The sequence below is a fragment of the Pogona vitticeps genome, chromosome 3, assembly GCF_051106095.1.
Source record: "Pogona vitticeps strain Pit_001003342236 chromosome 3, PviZW2.1, whole genome shotgun sequence".
Classification (NCBI taxonomy): Eukaryota; Metazoa; Chordata; class Lepidosauria; order Squamata; family Agamidae; genus Pogona; species Pogona vitticeps.
The window spans coordinates 221,846,885-221,869,484 of NC_135785.1; the positions used below are offsets into that span (position 1 = coordinate 221,846,885).

The 22,600-nt window shown below is 40.5% G+C and overlaps 1 protein-coding gene across 4 annotated transcripts in view; it reads right to left on the reverse strand.

The window, feature by feature from the left end:
* The window catches only part of EPHA6 (EPH receptor A6), a 558,183-nt gene extending 538,313 nt beyond the window's left edge, over positions 1–19,870 (reverse strand). For all 4 annotated transcript variants that reach the window (XM_078389828.1, XM_078389827.1, XM_020810349.3 and 1 more), the window contains exon 1: positions 19,666–19,870. In XM_078389828.1, the coding sequence (XP_078245954.1) occupies positions 19,666–19,768 (103 nt within the window). In that variant the 5' untranslated portion in view covers positions 19,769–19,870. The remainder of the gene's footprint in view (positions 1–19,665) is intronic.
* Between the last annotated feature and the right edge of the window lie 2,730 nt (positions 19,871–22,600).

Sequence of the window (22,600 nt, forward strand, 5' to 3'; positions counted from 1 at the left end):
GCTCGTTCATCCAGGCTGAGATAGGCCCAGAGGGAGAAAACCAGAAACTGGGCTTTCTTGGTGGTCACACCCTGACTTTGTAATTAGCTACTTCTGGATATCCACTTGGCTCCCTTGCTGGTAAATTTTTAAAGGCTTTTTAAAACCTGGCTGTTTAGACAGGCATTTTACTCAGTTCCATCATTGAAATCCCAAGAAATTATCAGTCACCAAAACTATCATATCACAGTTTTAAACATATAATGTAAATGTTGAGCTGTTGTGATATTGTAGTAGTAGTAGTAGCGGTAACAAAAGAAGCAGCAGCAGCAGTCGTAGAGCTTGTGCAGTTATTAGCAAATTCTCTTCTTAATATTACTGTTTTTGTTGAAGGTCACTGTGGCGTCCGCCTTCGTGCCCCTTGCTTGACCTTCAAGCCTCAGAATACACGAAGGTAAACAAACCTCACTCTTTTCACTTGCTGCCACCAGGTGATCTCTAAATCGCCATTACTTCAGAAAGACACAGGTCCACAATTCAAGTCCTTTTAAATAAAACTTTAGTTTATTGATTACAGAGATTCATAAATATCTTCAGTAGCTAATCACTCCTACATTTCCCAAACTACACACTCTATTACTCTGTCTGACTCTTACTCTTATTGACTTAAACTCCTCAATCTGACTTCTGACTCCGCCTCTTATAGCATCTCTCTTGGCTCCGCCTCTCAGCAACATGAATATTCATAACCCATTACATAATACAACAAGAACCATAGATCTAATAAATGGAGAATACTACAGTCACAATCATAATCTTAGAACTGCAGAGCTGGAAGTTACCCTGTGGATCATCATGTCCAGCCTTGTCAATAATGGACGTAAGTCTAGTGCATGTTCCACATGCATAGAGTACATGAAATATCTGAATAGGAATTGTTTACAGCTTCTTAGACTTAAGTTGTCAGGGCTGTCAAAGAATTACAAAGGATTGGGCAAACCAGTTTGTCCCCAACTGATTGTCCACCTTGATCCCAAGAAGTCAACAAATCTACTATGAGGTGTAACAGCTTTATATGGTCACTGTGTAGTGATCTCTTCTCTTGTATCAGTACTCAAGTTACCTGTTTAATTTTCTCCCCAGTGCAAATCTGTATGCTTTCTCCTCAGTGGGAAGTAAACTTTCTGCTTTGCCATTAAGTGAAAACACAAGCAAACATCTTAATTAAGAGCATTCAGTGGGCCAAATCGAACAACATTTCTACAGAATTTAATATTAATAGTGTGCGCCAGCCATTATATGTATTAATTTCATAAAGAATTATTAAAAATCTAAGGTTTCATTAAAAAAAAGATGTGTGCAACAAATGCCCTGGGAAAGCAGAATAGGAAGCTGTTCTGAGACTTTCAGTTGTCGGTAATGAATATGTCTGGGAAGAGGATGATTAGGCAGGTAGAGTACAGCAGAAGCATTGCATCACTACTCTTGAAAATGAAGTAATGTCACTTTGAGTGACTTAGTTCAAAGTAATTCTCCAAAGGGCCACTTCAGCCTTAAGTGCCTCTTATGTAACCCAGTGAGGCAAGGGGAATGTCACTAAGGATCTTTGGAGTGCTGCTGAGTAGCTATGAAGGCAAATCCAAATATATATGTTGCATGCTACACTGACAATCCATGTTGGAGGGCTTTAGAAATGTTCTATTTACAGCAGCATCTATTCAGCAAGATGTATTTTTGTGATTATATATATAAAGGCAAGCATTTGAATAAAAATTTTCTTCAGAGAGAAAAATGCTAAATGTTGTAAAACACTTGGCAGATTTAATTCTGCAAAAAAGAAGGCAGATATAAGCACAGAATTAATTGGGTACAGGTATATGTTTTCTTATATTTGTGTGACCTTTCTAAACAACAAAAATAAGAGAACTGTAAATTCTTAGTTCATGACTGACTTATAGAAATAAAGCACAGAGACAACATATTTTGTCTTTGCTGCGCTGAAGTGGCCCTCAAGTGTTTGTCCTACTGAAATGGAACCACAGAGTCTCTCAACACTGAGAGTGATACAAACAAGAAGAATTAGATTAGTTCTATTCTATTTCCCGAAAATAAGACCTAACCTGAAAATAAGCCGTAGTATGATTTTTCAGGATGCTCATAATATAAGCCCTACCCTCAAAATAAGCCCTAGTTAAGTGAAACCCCTCCCTCCATTGTGCAGCAACCAGAAGATGACGCGACTGTATTTGAATAAATGTAGATGGTTGTTCATGAAAAAAATAAAACACCCCCTGAAAATAAGCCCTAATGCGTTTTTTGGAGCAGAAATTAATATAAGATCCTGTTTTATTTTCAGGGAAACATGGTAAGGGTAGGGAATGTAGACAAGAGCAAAATTTAAATTTCAGTTATTTGTAAGATATACTGTATAACCTATGAAAGTTGGAATTCTAAGTAAATCTCACTCTAAGTTGATATGGAATACAGTATCTTTCAAGTATGTTTTCTCCAACTAATTCATAAAAAATTGCTTTTTAAAAAATTAATTCTTAATTCATTGCATGATAATGAATATGGATCTAAATATATAGGCTGCATTCCTATATCACTGTTTTGAAAATAAGCGCCACTGAACTCAGTGCGCCAACTATCTGAATAGACATACCATATTTGCTGGCATACAAGATGACTTTTTGGCCCTGAAAAACATGCCTCCAAGTGGGGGGTCATCTTGTACGCCAGGTGCATGTCCAGCAAACCCTCCCTCTCTTCCAGCGAAGTCACTTACCTGGTAGTAAGACTGAGTAGGGCCCCGCTCCTAGCCTGGGAACAGCCTGACTCTAGTGCCAAACAGCTGACTGTTGGAACAGCAGAGAGGCGGCAGCCATTTTGAGATGCCACCACATGGCTGCTGCCTCTCAAAATGGCTGCCGCCTCTCTGCTGTTCCTTCTTCCAGCAAACCCTGGCTCTCTCCAAAAAGGAACCAAAAGGGGCAAAAGGAACTCTCCCCATGATGCAGCCAAAGCAGAATAACACATGCGAAAGAGGGGATAGTCTTATACAGCAGGTATATAACAAACTCTACATTCTGAGTGGGAATGTTGGGGGGTGGTCTTATACACCCAGTCGCCTTATACACCGGCAAATACGGTATATGGCTGTATTGTTTTAAAAAGCTGCATAAAAATGAAAGCCTATATATGAGGAGGGCTAATCTCTGTAACTGTGGGCTCATAGTCTTTCATAGTCATTTCATAGCAAAGATCAGTAGAGACCCAGTTTTTGAAAGCAGTCCAGCCTATACTCAGAAATATCTATCAATAATTTTTGGTATAATGAATATTGTGTATTTTCCCTTACTGTTGAGTAGATTTGATCTAAATGGTACTACAGTTCACAACACATACTGTAATTCATTTGGATCATTACCAGAGCTGTTCCAAAAAGCTACTCTGCAATAGAAAATGTAGCCTGGTCAAATAAGCTTCTGTTGCAAGTATTAAAGTACTGAATAAAACAACAGGAACAGATATTTGATACACATGCTGAGAATTTCTGAGGCAAAAAAACCTGTGTTTTAGTATTAAACCTACTCTAATTATGAAGTCCTGATCTACAATCCTACTCACTTGTGTATTTGTTAATACCAGAAGCAGCTGATTAATATATTAAGAGGAAACTGAAACAGCCTGGAAAACCCACAACCAAACTGATTATTTTTTCCATTAGGTTAAAATGGGTGACAATTAGGAAGAATACTTCTGAAATATATGATCTGCAGAGAAGCTTCACAAGGGAAGAATATGGCCCAAGATCTTCAGTTATACCACCAGAAATGTCAGGAAGTTTAGACATACAACATGCCATATTAAAATATGATCACCACCATGGTTTTGAAACTGAATTGAATGCACTCCCTCCCTCTGCTAGTTTTATCATCTCATCTACATTAGCCTTTACAAATCATGTTCTACATTTGAACCCAGGAGAAAAGTATATTTGGAGATAAAAATGAGAATTCATTTGTTGTCAATATATTTTCATATCCTAGGTATGGCACAGTAAATGTCAACATGCAATCAAATCCAATCTCTTACTGATTCTGTCTTCCTGCTTAGAAATTGTCAACTGTGTCCATAGTTTTAATACACATATTTTCTGGGGGGTACATATTTTCTGGAGACATACATTTCAATTAAGATACACGATCCATTCAAAGCACAAAAGGAAAATAGGTAACACGTAAATCCATCATTAAATATTGCTGAATGTTGACAGTACACTGCACTCATCTCCCTGCATTCATATTTTGCTTTAGAAAATCTATTGTTTTTGGAAAACACTTTTCCACTGCCTTTTTTTCCTGGCCCCTCATTAGCGCACTAGCTTAAAAGACTACATACTGACACAAGAGAAGGGCTAGTAACAGTTTATTTATTTATTTATTTAACTTATATGCCGCCCACACTACCCGAAGGTCTGTGGGCGGCTTACAGCATTTAAAATACAATAAAAAGGCAAAATAAAAGGGCAAAATAATTAAAATGCAATTAAAATATATATTCTAAAAGTTGCCATCAGACCCACATTTGATGCTATTTCAGTTAAAAGCCATTTGGAACAGGAAGGTTTTGACCTGGCGCCGAAATGTCATCAGCTTCGGCACCAGACGAATCTCAGTCGGGAGGGCATTCCATAGTCTAGGGGCAACTGCCGAAAAGGCCCTTTCTCTACAAGCCCTCCCTCTTATCTCCTTAAGGGATGGCTCTTTCAAAAGGGCCCCCTAGCTATATCTTAACTGCCAGGTAGGTTCATATGGAAGGAGGCGGTCCTTCAGGTATCCAAGGCCCAAGCCGTTTAGGGCTTTATATGTCAAAACAAGCACTTTGAATTGGGCCCGGACAGCAACTGGTAACCAATGTAAATTAAACAGAATCGGCTTGATGTGATCTCTAGCAGCTCCACCACTCACCAGCCGTGCAGCTCGATTCTGGACCAGTTGCAGTCGCCGGACCGTCTTCAAAGGCAGCCCCACGTAGAGCGCATTGCAATAATCAATACGAGATGTTACCAGTGTGTGTGTAACTGTCATGAGACTCCGCTCGTCCAGGTAGGGCCGCAGCTGGTATAATTTCCACAGCTGAAGGAAGGCACCTCTGGCCACCGAGTCCACCTGGGCTTCCAAATTTAGACTGGGGTCCAGGAGCACCCCCAGGCTGCAGACCCTGTCCCTTAGGGGGAGTGTAACCCCATTCAGGGTAGGGAAATGGCCCTCCAACCTGTCCGGTGAAGCACCCACTAACAGCACTTCCGTCTTGTCTGGATTGAGTTTCAATTTATTAACCCTCATCCAGTCCATTATCAGGTCCAGACACGAGTTCAGCACAGAAACCGCCTCACCTGGATTGGTGGAAAATGAGAGGTAGAGCTGACTCTTCAGCCCAAACCTCCTGATGACCTCTCCCAACGGTTTCATGCAGATGTTAAACAGCATGGGGGACAGTATTGAGCCCTGAGGAACCCCATGACATAAATGCCACGGGGCAGAGCAACTGTCCCCCAGCACCACCCTCTGGACACGGTCAGTCAGGAAGGAGCGGAACAGTGCCCCCAACTCCCAACCCAGCCAGCCTATGCAGAAGGACACCATGGTTGATGGTGTTGAAAGCCGCTGAGAGGTCCAGGAGTCACACTCCCCCTGTCTCTCTCCCTGCAAAGGTCATCATACAGGGTGACCAAGGCAGTCTCTGTACCAAAACCCGGCCTGAAACCCGATTGAAATGGATCCAGAAAATCCGTTTCATCCAGCAGCGCCTGGAGTTGCCCAGCCACAACCCGCTCCAACACTTTGCCCAAATAAGGGAGGTTCGCTACTGGTCGGTAGTTAACCACCAGCCTTGGGTCCAGGTTAGGTTTTTTAAGGAGTGGCCGAATTACCACCTCTTTCAAGGTGGTAGGGACCACTCCTTCTCTCAAAGAGGCATTCACGGCCTCCTGGACCCAGGTGTGAACCCCCCTGGCAGATCTTTCAATTAGCCAGGATGGGCAAGGGTCAAGTGGAGTGGTAGTAGGACGGACAGATCCAAGCACCCTGTCCACATCCTCAGGTCTCAACAATTGAAACTCATCCATTAATACTTGACTTAAGCACGGTACACTGGACACATCCTCTGATTCTGCCGTAACTGTGGAGTCCAACCCACTACGAATCTGAGTGATTTTTCTCTCAAAATGGATGGCAAACTCATCACAGCGAGCTGATGAGCAGTCCGGGACCTCCACCGGATTTCCCGGTTGAAGAAGATCCCGGACCACCCGAAAGAACTCTGCTGGACGACATTCTGAGGAAGCGATACGGCTGGAAAAATATTGCCGTTTCACCAGCCGTATTGCCACGAAATAGGCCCGATAATGGGCTCTAAGTCGTGCTTGATTGGACTCCCAGTGAGATTTCCTCCACCTGCGCTCCAGCCGTCTCCCCTCTCGCTTCATCGCCCGCAGTTCAGAAGTATACCAGGGAGCTGTCTGGGCTCTGCGTGCAGGGAGAGGGCGCTTAGGCGCAATCGTGTCAACTGCCCGGGTCATCTCCCTATTCCATAGGGAGACCTGAGCTTCGACAGGAGCGCCGACCATATCAGATGGATAATCCCCCAGAGCATTCAGAAATCCATCTGGATCCATTAGTCATCTTAATGGATCCACCACCCTTGCAGAGGGGAGAAGAAGCCAATAGACTAAACTTGACCAGGAAGTGGTCTGACCATGACAATGGAGTCACAACCAGCCCCTCCACATCCAGACCACCATCTTCCAGTCCCGTTGAAAGAACCAGGTCCAAGGTATGGCCCTTCTCATGTGTCGGGCCGATGACACATTGAGACAGTCCCATGGTTGTCATGGCGGCCATGAAGTCCTGAGTCGTCCCAGTCTCAGCATGAATGTCCCTACAGCCTTCATAGTATTTTGGACAGAATATAAGGAAGAAAGGTTTAATTCTATACTTCTACCCTTCCTCTCATTTTTAAGTTGTACTTCCATTTTCCTTCAAAAACTGAAGAAGTTACTCTGAATTCTTTACTGTTCATTGTCGGTGTAGCTTTGCCTTTTGCTCCCCCTTTCTCTCTTTGTGGTGGCCTTTGAATTTAATTTTAAATCCAGATGTTATCCACAATTAGGGGATATAATTTATTATATCAACATTTATGAAGGTCCTTTTGATTCAATGGGTCTAATCTAGCTGGGACGAACAACTGGATTTAGCCCTAAACTGCCATTTTTGAACAAAAACAGTTCCTGGAAAGTTCTAATACTGGTTGTTTTGCTCCTTGGGCATCTTAATAAATTTTTCCCTACTTAGATTGCATCAGAGTAACAATACAAAGTTACTCATACGGTGTTGTTAACTTTTAATTAAAATTTTCCAGTTTTTCAACCATGTTTACCAGACAAGACAGCAGCCTTTCTTCTGCCAGTATACAGCCAGGACTACAGTGTAGAATGTGACAATTGACACAACTGAGCCAAATTTTCTCCAGTCATTCTCCATAATAGCTTGTCTTTGGATCTGAAGTGGAGATTCCCAGTGTTTAACAGCTGCTCTATCATTATAGGATTGTGGTGCTGCTAGCTTAGATTGATGAAACCAATTTAAAGGAACTAAATTAAGACATTACTGCTCCAGTTCTTAGGCATCAAACAAAATGCTAAGAGGAATGTATATTCCTTATGATCAACACATGCGATTTGTTCAGGGTTGGGTCAGCAATCAGTTGCAAAGTTAGCTCATGTTTATCTTCTAATGATCAATAGCAAAACAAAGCACAACTAAGTAAAAACTATGGGGTGAGAAAAAGCATTTGCTATGAGAAAAAGACATGTGTAATGACTTGAGAGGGCACCATTTTTAAGCATATTATCTCATTGTTACTGTTGTTAATATCTTGGACACTTACACCTGGATCATAAAAGATTCTGGCTGATATCTAGTAGTAAATAGTAACTCACGTAGGCCCATTGGGGATTTTATAAGTCTTTGCAAGTTGAATTGATTCAAATGAGCCTACTCTAACTGCAACTTACTATGCTAACTGACAGCTAGAGTAAGCCTATTTAAATCATTGGAATTTATAGAAGGGTTGATTCACCAAATCCTCATTGATTCAATGGTCTACTTTGGTTTATTATGCCAAGCAACAGGATTTTGGCCAATATGTAGAAATCTACAATATGATTTTTCTAAGTGGTATATAAATACTGAGCTGATACAAGAACTGGAACAAAATGGGATAGTAACTATGTTTTTTTAAACATTTAGAAACACGGAATCAAATACAAAACAAATCAGGGATAGTTCATGGTCTAAAAAGGGAATATGATTTACCCCAATAATGCCCCTTTCTGTTTGGGCTTGAGGCTGCCCATCAGCCAAACTTAAATGGCATATATTTCTGGTGATTTTTATTCTATTCATCTAATTTTACTCTCTTTTTTTTTGTTCTTTTCAATTTTACTAGCATTTTTTATGTTTAAACTATGAGATACAGAGATCATTGCCAGATATTACAAGTGTGAATGGCACTATTCAGGGGAATTATGCCAGTAAGCCAGTCCTCACTCTCTACAGAGTATTTTAATAATCTTGAAATTCAGTTAATGAGACTGCTGGGAGCTTCCTAATACATGTAAAAACTCTTCTCAACTTGGAAGCATTATCATGCTTCAAAGTCATTTAACTGGTCAGTAGGAGGTAGAGATGAAAGACCGGGATCTGAAACCTAATAGAAGCATTGCTTGGAAAAGGCACACATTCAACAGAAATTGATTTAAAGAACATGAGAGACTTTTGCTTACTAGTATGCCACATTCCCTACTTTATTATCACATACACAAGGAAGCAACACAGTCAGTGTGATTCTGCTTTTTATTTTGTCCCGTATGTTATCGTAGTCTATAATCAGAAAAATGACTACAGTGATGCAGTGAGGGTAAAACAAGAACTGTTTGCTATCTTTCCCAGAGCTTAAGAAGAAACTACTGCTCAATTACCTATGCTAATCAATGCAAAAATATATGCACATTTAAATTTGCCTGCTGTTCACATCTGAAGCTGAGCTAAAAAAGAAGTGCATCTAGCATAAGCACTTGAAAAAAATGGTTGAAAATGGACTAGTAGCATGTTTATGGAATACCACAGCTTTTTTTTTAGTTGTACAGTGATTCACAAAGAAATTTAGAACTCCTCAAGAACCAGTGTATCTCAGGGATACACTTGCATGAACCAAAAATCTTTGATATTTTATTTCATGGTTTATTTGTGCCAAATAAAATCTGGGCTGGTTGTATGAAAAGGAAAATTGTATAATTGAACTTAAGGAAACTAAGGAAATTGCAGCTGCAGTTCCTTTTCATTTACACTGGGAATTAGTCCTTTTTAATTCAATGATATTTAATTCTGAGTAAATATTGTATATATAAAACCATGCTGCAAGAAATTCAACATGTGACAGTATGCCACCAAACTAGTGAGCCATTTCTATGAATGTTCCAAATATTCTCAAGAAGAATGTCACGGGATGTGGACTAGGGCGGGGGGGGGGAAGTAGGGTGGAAGTGTGCTACTGATATTTAATGACAAATGAGAGGGATAGGGCTCAACATTTTTTACTTTTTAGTAGAGACATACAATCAAAGTATTCTTTTTCTTTAGCATTTCCCCTTTCTTTTTTAAAAGGGATTTGTGCTGCTTCTTTTGTGCAGCAATAGCAGTCATCTGATGAGACATCTGGATGGCATCTGAAACTCTGGGAGCTCTAGTTGTAAATCTGCACCTCTGACAGAAGTAATTTCACCATAGACTGCTTCAGAGGAAAAACTCCAGAATGTCATTGTGGGGGTAATATGGTCCCTGACAGAGGATTCTCTGCCATGACTTTCACAAAGTTATGGTTTAGCCACTTAAACAAAGCTCAAAAACCAGTTTATACTGTGCTACTGTATGCGAATGAAAAACGGTATATGTCTTCCAGCCTAACAAATGTCACATTTGCATGTGAAAGTTCAAATAATGGCTCTCTACAATTGCAAGATATGAAGGAAACTAAGAAGATAGGAGGTACTTTCTGATACTTCCCTGAGCTCTGGTTCAATGAGCAAATAATCTATGAAATGGTTGTGGGTTTTTGGGCTCTTTGGTCCTGTTTTGAAGGTTGTTCTTCCTAATATTTCATCAGTCTCTGTGGCTGGCATCTTCAGAGGACAGCACAAAGAGCTCGAAAAACCCATAACAACCATTAGATCCCGGCCGTGAAAGCCTTCGCGAATAAATCTATGAAATCATCATCATATTAGAACTGAATTGCTGGAAGGGACCTTATGGATAATGAACTCAGCCAGATATCCAGACCACTGACTAGACATGGGATATTTGTATTCATATTCTTGGGGATGCAATATGAATATTGGCACCACAGGGGCCTGGGAAAACCAGACTCTCCCCCTCAAACTGACATGTCCACTTACTGGTCATCATGTGGTGCAGGCAGCTGGGCACATGTGCCGTGCAGTGAGCAGTAAGTGGACCTGCTGATTCAGGAGGGTAGGGCTGGTTTTCCCAGGGACCAATGGTGCTGATATTCATATTCATATCCTCAGGGATATGAATGCAAATATCCCATGTCTATCACTGACCTATCCAACAGTTCTCTTCAAATATATAGGCCCCCACAAAGAAAATGCGTATTTTCATATCTTGAAGATTTGGGGTGGAAAAATTGCATCACATATTGTCACCCAGACATCGGACCTTTACAATGTGTCATATAAGCTTCAACTGTAATTTTAAAACATGCTTATATGAGATAAAGTCCTACTGAAATGCACAGGGGTTTATTCCAACCACTGAAAGAAGTGGACACATCTTGGACAACAGTGTAAGACCCCTTTCCGAATACTGTGTAGACAATATTGTAACAGACTCTTGACTGACTGACTCCTCCTCTCAGGCTCCACCTTTTAACCTCTCCACCACATTTGCCTAGACATGAATAATACATGACTTATTTTGCATAACAAGGGGTGAACGCTACACCACCAAATTGGCAGTTCATGCCCATCTCTAACAGGCATCTTTGGAAATCTAAAGGGCTGCCACATGGAAGATGGAGCAAGCTTGTTTTTGTAGCTCCAGTTTAGGAACCAAAGTACTGGATTCAAATTATCATATGCCAATAAAGGTATCGAAATCGAAATCGAATCGGATTCAAATTATAAGAAAGGAAATTATGCTGAAATGTTGGAGAGAAGTTCTTGTAAGACCTGCCCGATGATAGAATAGACAGCCTCAGGGTGGGGTGGAGTGTGTGTACTCTCCATCACTGAAGTTTCTAAAGCAGAGATTAGTTATATGCTTGTTAGGGACATATTAGCTGTGGATTTCCAACTTTTGTAAGGGGTTGGTTGATGACATTTGGAGGTACCTTCACGATAAACAATTCCATAATTCTATCATTTTCAATAATTTTCTAAATATGCCTGTTGAAAAAGAACACAAGATGAACTAAAAGTTAAGTCAGTAAAATTTCTGGCTTTTTCTCCAAAACTTGGGAAATAAAACAAATTGAATGTGAATGTGACAGTTCTCTCTTTCATCTACTCTTTGTATTGCATGTGAGATCTATTGAGATGGCTGGTTTGCCTGAGTGTTCTGCTTTGGGCATATGCAATAGCTTTATTATAAGAACTCCCAGTGTACCTTAGACTGCAAACCTTTAACCTAAGGGATCTACTGTTCCTTGAACATCTGCATACAGGGGAAGTTGGCAGCCATGGTTTCCCCATTACAGTGTGGCAGAATCAATGTAGGGAGGAAGACAGATGGAGCAATATGTCAACAAATACAACTATTGTCATATTCTCCACACATATGTTAATGGAGCAGGAGACATCTTTGCATAAGGGCTAGTAATCTAATAGTGGCTGTTTGCTACTTAAGCCAGTGTCATGTGGAAATTCCTTAAAACATACATTACAATAGATTTGAGATTTCTCATGCTAATTAATGATGATACTCTAGCATGAATCACTGTTTCCTTTAAAATTCTAAATGTGAAAGACTGCATGATCAATTTCTATGATCTTTCAAAAAAAAAATTCAGTGCTTAATAAGAGAGAGGGGGGACTCACTATCAATAAATGCATACAGGTCAAAACAGTGCCTTAAGAATAATCCAAACTGAAATGTGCTCAGAAAATTCTTACTAATTCTTACTTAATCAAACAACTCTTAATCCATCATTCTCCTTTTTCCTTACATTTTTATTGTGTCCTTCACAAAGGAACTCAGGGGATTGCATATGGATGGAGTTAACCCATTTTCCTCACCGTGCCTTTTTCTTAAGTACATTAGAGGGTAATGGTGGTCCTTATTTAGTTGCGCTAGCCATGTGACCACGGAAACTGTCTACGGATAAACGCTGGCTCTATGGCTTGGAAAGGGGATGAGCACTACCCTCTAGAGTCAGACACAACTGGACTAAATGTCAAGGAGAACCTTTACCTTTACCTTTTTACACAGGAATTTAGCCCTCTGTTTGATCCACTGCAGGGATGAACTGGTTCACTCCTAAAGATGGTGATCAGACAATGTCTTCACTGGAGTGAACCAGCCCAACCCAGAGTGGTTCTATTCACACCTTTCTGACTCCTGTCACGGGCTTTTACTTTTTGGTACAGGTAAGATTGCTCTGTTTTTGTTCATTTATAGTGCAATCAATGGAATTGAACCAAAAATGAGCCTTCCTATTTGATTTGCCAATATTGTGAAGATAAAAAGAGAGCCACTTCAGGATATCAGCAAATTAAACACTTCCTAGGCTTTGTGGAAGGACAGAGAAAGAGAAAAATAAATGTTTAAGGTGTATTAGCACAACGCATATGTGCTGCATTACTTTAAAAAAAAAGACAAGGCAAATGGAAAACTTCCTCCTGGAGGTGGGAGGAGAGCGAAGTAGGCAATGAGGAAGATTTCTGTTTGCTTTTCTCTTAAAAGTCTGTAAAAGAGCCTGCCCTGTAATCATCTGCAGAGCAGCAATGCATTGGCTTAGAACTAACCATATGACCAGAGACTCCAAGTAGCCATTTGAAATCAAAGTTATTCTAGGAATAGATATCAAAAAGATAATATTTGAAAACAGAGAGACATCACCTGAGAATAAAGATACAATCCAGTTTAAGGTTATGAGTAGACCTTAAATTTTGCACATTTTTTTAGCACAAGAATCTGCTCTTGGTCTCAATGAGATTCAGACATAACCTAACCAAGTAAGCTAGGGATTCAGGGAAGGTTCCAGTGGGCAGAGAACTCTTTTATTCTGTGCCACTGATAGAAGACAAATATATATGCCTAAACTTGGGCTCAACAGGAATAACAAGTAATTTAGCTGTGTTCTACATAAGCACCAAACTAAAAAACTAATTCAGATGACTAGCAGCCACACATGTTTCATGATTTATTCACAGTTCCTTGTTAGATTGATACCCTGTCATATCCATCAGTTATGTAACTGAACTTAAAATTCCCAAAAAAAAACAAAAACAAAACAAAACAACCCCAAAACAAATTACATAATCAAAATAAAGGATACAACTTAAGACGATCTTCTAAATTTACACAATGTGCTTAATTGTTTCTATTTGTGTTTTCTAGGTGTGAAGTTTGGGGTTTTCAAAATGAGGAAAACCAAGCTGTTCCCCTGAGATTACACAGTAAAATGGGTAGGTAACATGAGTTTGGCAGCCAACAAGAAAACTACCATGTATACATTTTTTAAATTTAACCTCACAAACAGCTTGACTACTGAATAAATAGCAGTGACAAAGAACTAGTTTTAAGCCAGGGGAGAAAAGCTATTTAGAGGCAGAATCCATGCGTCTCAAAGATCCTGATTTCAAGTTGATTTTTGATGCAGTACTTGTGCACAGTGTTCTCTGAGCAATTATCTGGGCTGTCCACAGATCTTCTCAATAGTGGAGACCAGTGCTTACCTTGGTCACAATTTATTTTTGAAGTTACTACTCAATTAAGATGAATGAAGTTCACTCCTTTGTCAATACTATTGTTTCGGTATATCTTGGCAGACACGGAACACAGCACCATCCATTGATTTACAAGGGAGTGAAAACAATTGAAAAGCTCAGGAAGTAAATTTAAAGAATTAAAGCTTCGGTTTTATTTGAACAGCAGAGAAGAGTGATTGTTGCACAAATGTTTGAAAATAAACTAAATAAAGAGGGATGCATATATCTATTTATATAACTATGCATATGCGTGTGTGTGTGCGCGCGCGCACACACACACACACACGACACACAAAATTAGAATTCCATCTGCTATTTTGTGAAATTATTTTTTCCTTAGTGAATATGTGTAGATGATACAACCTTTTCTTACATATGATGCTATTACATATGACCTGGTATCAAAGAGACTATTTCTGTCTAGCCCAACACTGCCTGTTTTAACTGGCTGTCAGTCTATAGGGTCCTAAGCAAAGATATTCCCCATATGATATGCTATGATGACATTTTTTGACATCATCAAAATATGAAGGAGACTATATACAGATTTATATTGGATCACATCCTTGGAAGAAGAACAGTTTACTATTCACCAATAGAAAAACATAGAGAACTTCAGAGATCTACATAAAGACCCAAGGGCAATTTATTTTAAAAGAAATTGCCCTTGGTTCTTTATGTAGCTCTCTGAAGTAGTTCTCTATGTTTTTCCATTGGTGAATAGTAAACTGTTCTTCTTCCAAGGATATAATCCAATATAAATCTGTATATTTTGATGATGTCAGACTAATTTACTTCAGGATGAAGTTCCACTGATTTCTGTGAGATAAAAGGTTATAAATGTTTCCTCTCTGTGCATAACAACCAATATTTTATTTTTCAAGGGATCATTCATGTGCAATGTTTACTTTATGACTGCATTAAATTGTTACTGTTTCCAAATATTTTGAAACAAAGGAGGTCCAAGATGTTCAAAGCAAAACCAAGTTCAAAATGTTATTTTAGCTTTTTAGTTACAATAAAACTTGGCTTTATTTTGAACATCCAATACATTAAAATAAATATTTGGTGCTTGTTCCAGCATGTTTATGAAGTCTGTGGTTTTACTCTTGTGATACTCGTTTATAACATTCTATTTCAGGGTTATATATTGGGGACATGGAAGGAAACTGAGAGGAATGTGATAACATTTGGGTGTTCCCTGGGCTATGACAGCAGCTATCCGCTGATTTTCAAATTCCAGAAGTTTTCTTGTCCAGAAGCACCAGTGAATTCTTTCTGACATGAATGAAGAAGATTTTTTCAGCTTACTTGGAAAAGAACACTTCTTGCTGACACAAAACTTCTGTGGCATATACTTCATTGTGGGTACTGTGTTATCTCTGTGTTTGAGGAACAAATTGATGAAGTTCTTACTAATGAACAATTCTATTATTTTTAAACTACACAATCAATAGTATGATCTTCCTGCTTAAGATATTTCACAGAATGCAAAAAGGGGAAAAAGTACAAAAGGAGAAAAAATATATTTTAAAAAGCACCACATAAACAGTTTTTTTTTCTCATCTGCAAGGCATATCTTTATATTATGTAGCATGGGTTAATTTAATCATTCCACAATACCATACATGTTTGGTCATAGATAAATCACACCAGATTCACTGACACCTACTTCTAATAAGAACTTTATACACAGTCACCTAAACTACCTCCTTTAGAGTCTTACAGTGCAATTTTATTCATATTTACTCATTACACTCTTCCTATATAAAGGGGTTTATATAGGTGTCTTTATTGGGATTTCAGCCTTAGACAGTGTAGTCAGAAAATGATCAAAGGATGCATTCGCGAAGACTGGAAGTCACTAGTTAAAAATAAGTTGTTATTATTTTTATTTATTTATTTGTTACTTTTATAGCTTGCCTTTCTTCCTTTGAGCTCAGGGCAGCATACATGGTTCTCATTCTCCCCTGCTTTCTAACAAGTTACTTGTAGTTAATTTCTTTTTGTAATAACAAAGACATAACTAAATTACATTCAGTAATAATTTTAAAACGAATATTGTCTCTCATTTTGAGGTTAAACTAATTTTTCATTACTTGTATATTTATGTGCTATATGTGCTCACTAAATGGTGAATGACTAGTACATGATCCATGTCTTGAATCTAACTTTGCCTGATGCTGTTCACATATGGTTTGTTATTGGTGTTAAGAAACAGTAATGATGAAGAAAATGGAAGGAGAGTATGTTTTCTACAACAAGTAGTGGCTCACAGTATTTAAATTGGAAAAAAAGCAACCAAAAACTCTTCTGGTTACTTTTGATAAACATGAAAGTAAAGAGTTATTTTTTGAAAATTATAAGAACAACAACAATTGACTGCTGTTATAATTACCTCAGAACTGTAACAGCATTTTTTTCAAAAATACTTTTCCAAACATAGTGGTGACAATATAGTAAGTGTTGAAATTTGCATTAATTATTGAACTCAATTATTAAAACTGATTATTAATTTGGACTAATGAGTCTGATGACAAACAATAAACAAACCCTACTTCATCTATTCTCATGAGAAGAGAAGACTCCTTGGAAAAGACTTTGATGTTGGGAAAGTGTGAAGGCAAGAGGAGAAGGGGACAACCGAGGATGAGATGGTTGGACAGTGTCATCGAAGCAACCAACATGAATTTGACACAACTCCGGGAGGCGGTGGAAGATAGGAGGGCCTGGCGTGCTCTGGTCCATGGGGTCACGAAGAGTCGGACACGAATAAACGACTGAACAAACAAAACTTCATCTATGTTGCAGAGCTGATTAACAGATTACTACAGGCTCAGCCTTATGGACATAAGCAACTTGGTCACCATTCCCCTATGGCTTTCCATCCATAGCAATCAGATCAAATTCTGAATGTTAGAAATCCCATGGGATAGGTCCTGCTTCCCTGGTGTGGGTAGTTCTGGTACAGGAAGCATCCACCAATCACTATTTGATTTCTTATATACATATATTAGTTGATCCAAATGGGGTGAATTAAAAAGAAAACAGCAGCCATTCATTTCTGATAACAAAATATCAGACCAGGGATGTGTGTAAAATGCCTTGAGCTTCTGGAGAAAGATTGCATAGCTGTTATAGATTATAATTATTGTTGTAGGCCATTTTGCAATACATCATGCACCAGTTAAAGTGGAACATGAGGAAATGTATTTTATCTACTAGCAGTTGTGCACATAGCTATTTATCCATATAAGAGAGCATTTAAGAAAATATCTTTTTTACTATAGTATGATTCTAAATGGTAGTCAAATGGACCTTCACCACAAATATGTTCCCTGGATATGTGTGTGTGTGTGTGTGTGTGTGTGTGTGTGTGTGTTTCTATTCATGTACCACACAAATAAAACACAGTAGTAGTATGGACTTTGCACAAAAAGCTAACAGTCATTGCATCGTCAGGTGAGAAACAGCTCTTGCTACCTTTTTTATAATGAAGCTAGACATAGCAGTGTCTTTTGGGTATGAATAAATTGTACAGAGAATGAAAATATAGCATGACAGATACAACAGCTGAATTGAATCAGGCACATACAATCAAGGCACCAATTCTAAAAGTATTTTGATAATCTTTTAAAATGGTATTTTAAGACTGCAACATCAGCGGGTGTCAATATTCACTATATAAGGTAATACACAAAAAGCCTTCTGTTGTTTGCTGAAGGTGGAACCAGCCAATCCATGTTGAGTTGCAACTATCTGTAAATTGCATCCTCTGTGTGAAAACTGGATTAGATATAGCCAAAATCCAAGCCTCAAATTGACGTTTGGATTTAAAAATATACTATGTTTCCACAGCTTGACTGTCCTTTTTTTTTTTTGGTCCAGAACAGCTTTGATTATCCAACTGAAAATTTCTCTAACTAATCCTTAAAAAGAAGAAGAATAAAACTTGCATTTAGCCTTACATAAAGCAGATTTATTACTGTTTTTATCTTATACTACAGGTCTCTTTATGACATTCTCATAGTTAGAAGGCTTCATCAATTTAACCTTGCTCATATATATAGAATTCTGAAGGAGCAGAATTCTGTATTTTTTAAAAAAAATCAATAGGAGTTAAAATGTTGACATTCTGTGGCTTTTTCCCCTCAGCACGAGTGTCCAACAGATCACAAAGCAGTAACAAGGCTGGTTACCATGAAATTCCTAAAAGAAAAAGGGGAACCAGAATGGCTTTGATGAGAACTCATATTAGAACAATTATGCTGACAGGCATAATTTGTTTCGAGTTACCCTGAGGTTTCCTGAAAAGAATAAAATCCACCTGAAAGTTTTCCAACTGTGTTTAACCAAGACTGCTAAATGTCATTTTAATAGGTTCAAATGTTTGCATAATCACACACTCATTGACTGGAAGCTTTAGTCTTCCATTTATAAATGGGAAAAAGGATAACCTGTATGAAGGACTGATGTGAGGATGAACAAGATAAAGAATGGGAAACAATCTTGCCCTTTGAGAGTATAAATAATCAGGTTGGCAATGATGATCAAAGATAAGCACATGAGCATATGTGGATAAGACACCAAATTTTAAATGCTCACATGTGTAACAGTTACCTTTTGCCACAGAGAGCTAAAGCTGTTGTCCGAATCTTCTATGCATGCACAGGGGTTTGCACAGGGGCTTTCTGGGGTTTCCCCTACAATTACATTTCTTATGAAGCACTGGAAGCTGCCTCACAGAGTTTTTCTGAAGTGACATGAGACATTTTGGGGTCAAGGTGGGCCTCAGAAGCCCAAAGATTCCTCCCTGCACTTGGAGAAGCAATATCTGTATCTTTAGAATGTTCAAATATCTATACAGTCCAGAAACTGATTTGATGAAAGCTTCCTAGCGTGCTTGTGTTAGGATGTCAACAGAGGGGGCATGTCCTTGGCATGGTGATGAGGCAAAACAGAGAGCAAAAATGAGCAGAAGATTAGAGAACTTGGCTTTGAAGCTATCATTCATATAAAATGAAAGAAACAGGATCCCTCTGTTTTTTAATTAGTTTTTAAAATCCACCCACCCATCTATGAGAAATGGGGTTGTGTGTGAAGGAATAAATGCTTTGGATCAAGAGGTGTTGTGAGCTCGCAGCCTATTTTCACACTCTGCTATTTTCACTCCATTTTCACTTGAGCAAAACAAAACTGGAGATCTTTATGTCAACTAAAATGGAGAGCGAAAGTTTCACCTAGGTTTCTAATCAGCGACACAGCTTCAGATCACCTCAGCATAAGTGACCCACCACCGTGGCTAGGGCCAGGGGAACCCTGCAATTACCACCTGAACCTGACTTCATTTCCTCCATAGATGAAAACATAACCCCTCTGTCAGTCACTTAAGTGTAGCAAGTCAGCTTGGTGTTGGCAGCTGAGATGAAGCAAAGCTCCCTTTAGCCCATCGGGGAGACCCAGGGCTCTCTTTTAATGCTTGTGGGAGGTCGCCCTGATCACCAGCCGCCCTGCGGTGTTAGACAGGTTGTGCCTCCCCCCCCTTTTTTTTGGCCCATTCAGTAATGATCTCCTAGACAGCCCATCAGCCACCCTTCTCGCCCGCCCTTTACCTTGGTTGCTGGAGACGTGGCCGCAGCCCCCCGGGCGCGCAGTCAAGAGCGGGAAGAGCAGGCTACATTTCCACAGGAAAGCTCTCATTTCACGGCTGCCCATGGCTGGCGCCTCAGCCCCCGCGTCCTGGCCCCCAGGAGGGGAGCGGGGGGCTTCAACTTCTCTCTCTCCTCCAGGCTAATGGGCTATGCCTCAGGCCCCAAAGGGAACGAGGGTCCAAGTTCCCAGGCGCCGCCAAAGCGGGAGAAATGCGCATCCAACGGGGGTGGTGGGTCGGAAGGGAACGTCCCGAGAAGACCTCGCCTCGCCTTCCGGCAGCCACCGAGGGCCAAGGGGCACCTTTGAGTCGAGAAGGCGGAGGGCTCGCTGAGAAGGCAAAGAGCTCAGCGGGCAAACTTTCAGGCTGGCTCCAGCGTTGTGTGTACGTGCGGGCGAGCGAGCGCGCCCCTCTCTGTGTGTATGTGTGTGTGTATGTGTGTGTGTGAGAGAGAGAGGGAAAAGGGGGGTTATCCAGGTCGGTGTGCCTTCTTCCGTCTCGCTTCTTCTCTCAGCCTTCCAAGAGTAGCTGCCCCCTCACCGGCAAATCCCCTCACGAGGGCGGCCGCCCTCCCCGGAGCAGCCTCTCCGCCCCGCTGGTGGGCTGCCCATGCCTGCCTCAGACCGTGAGGCGACAGCGCCCGGGAAAGGATAGGAAGGTCCTTCTCTCCTGAAAGAAAGTGTGTGTGTGTACGTGTGTGTGTGTAAGGGGGGGATAGCTTTCAAGGAGGGGGAGGGAAAACCGCTCCTCCTGCCACCGGCTCAAAGGCGCTGAAACGCTGGACAGCTCCGCGCCTTTTGCCCAAGCCGTGAGGAAAACTTGCCAAGCAGGATTTCCCCGCCGCCGCGACGGGCTCCCCTTGGCTGGGACGGGCGCTCTGTGGCGCCAAGCGGTCGAGAAAGCGGCTCAGCTGGGCTGGTCTTCTCCCCGGCGCCTACCGACATCTCCGTGCCTTCCCATCGGCTTCGGTGTGGGGCCGGACCACGGATTCCTACCCCCGCTCTCGTGGAAGGTTGTCGTTTGGAAGGCGAGCAGCCCTCTTTCGGGCATCAGCGAGGAGGAGGAGGAGCAAGGCTACCTGGTGTCCAAGCCGGGCAAGGAGGAGGGATGCTCAGGTTTCCCGGGAGGGAGAAACATTCCAGGCAGCGGCCACCGCTTGTTGCGGGGGGGGGGGAGGGAGGACAGGGATCCCGTTTTCCGCTTTCCTTCCTCGCCAAAATAAAGGAATGAGTGAATGAATAAATAAAGATGTATATTTTAGAAAAATAAATAAATAAATAAACGGGGCAGGGAGTGGAAATCGCACCAGCACGGGATCATGAAAGGAGTGCGCGGGAGGCGAGGCAGGCGATGAAGGGAGCGGGATTCTCCTCACCTCCTCAGTGGTCCTCTGGAGAAGAGGCGAGACCCAGTTTGCCCAGTTCTGGGGGCAGAAGAAGGCGCGAGGGAGAGAACGAGCCGGCGCCTCGCTCGGAAGCTGCGAGCAGCCCGCAGGTCAAATGCAGCCTGTTCGGCACTAGAGGGGGTTAGTTGACAAGCCAAAAAAATTTAAAAAATTTAAAAAATTAATAATAATCTCAAAATATCCCTCGACTTTGCTTTCCGAGGGCGGCTCTGGCTAAACTTTAAAATTGTATTAGATTAAAAGGACACTGGTAATCCTCAGGGCACGGGTGGCAATTTATTCTCTTTAGCTTTTCCGTCGCTCCTCAAGACAAGCTGTTTCCTCCTTTGACTGGGGAAGAATGGCTTCCCCTGCTGTTTTCCCTTCCTCAGAAAAGTATAAGGCTAAGGTCGTGTATGAGCTGGTGAAAAAACAACAACATGGAATATTGATTCCTTTTCATTGCTAAAACGGGTGTTGGGTGCAGAACAGGGATAAAACAGTTTTCATACCTTATACAGTTTATGGAAGGGTCACTATGCTATGTCATTGAACATGAATTTGACCCTAGGCAGTGGAAGACAGGAGGCCTGGCGTGCTCTGGTCCATGGGGTCACGAAGAGTCGGACATGACTAAACAACAACAACTATGCTAAGTGGAAAAGATAAAGCTTGGAAAACATGAAAGCAGCAGGAAAAGAGGAAGTCCAAATATGTGGTGGATTGACTCAATACAAGAACCCATAGGTTTATGTTTGCAAGACATGAATAAGGCTGTTAATGATGAGATTTTTTGGAAGTTGTTAATTCATAGGGTCACCATAAGTTGGAAGCAGCTTGGTGGTACCTAACAAAACAACTATGCTAACACATTAGCAGGATATGCTAATATGATTTTTGGGAGAAAGTTGAAATATATGTAAATAAAACTGAATAAATAAATAGTTGTATTTTTCCCTTTAAATACCGATCCATCATTCAAAGCACTTCTGATAAATAAATAATTGGATGTATATTTCATGTCAAAACTCAGCTCCTTTAAGTCCTTTGGCGTGAAAAAGAAATCATTTCCCTCTGCCCCTGGCACTCACCTTGTAAATTAGATTTAATATAACTCGTTCGGAGCTCATGACAAATAAATCATTGGAAGTAACAAGTTCTTCTTAAATTTGATTTTCCCTCTGCCCCACCCCCAATTGCACTTCAAACTATGCATTCTGAACTTTTAGGACAGTCCACCATTTTTCTTATAGGAGACAGGAAAAGCTGGTTAGGAGCAAACAGACTAACGAGATGCTATAATTTAGAGCCTATGCACTTTGTGTATAAGCTATGAGTATAAATTTCATTTTAGCTGTTTCCATTCCCATCCCAAAGTGAAGCATTTTGAGCTTTGAGGAATGTTGTATAACTGCTATACAAAAATAAAGAAGAGATGTGAAAGAAATGTAATGGAACAAATGATAATTACAAGCGTGCAGTGGGAAATCAGCAGGACATAGACAACCCCAGA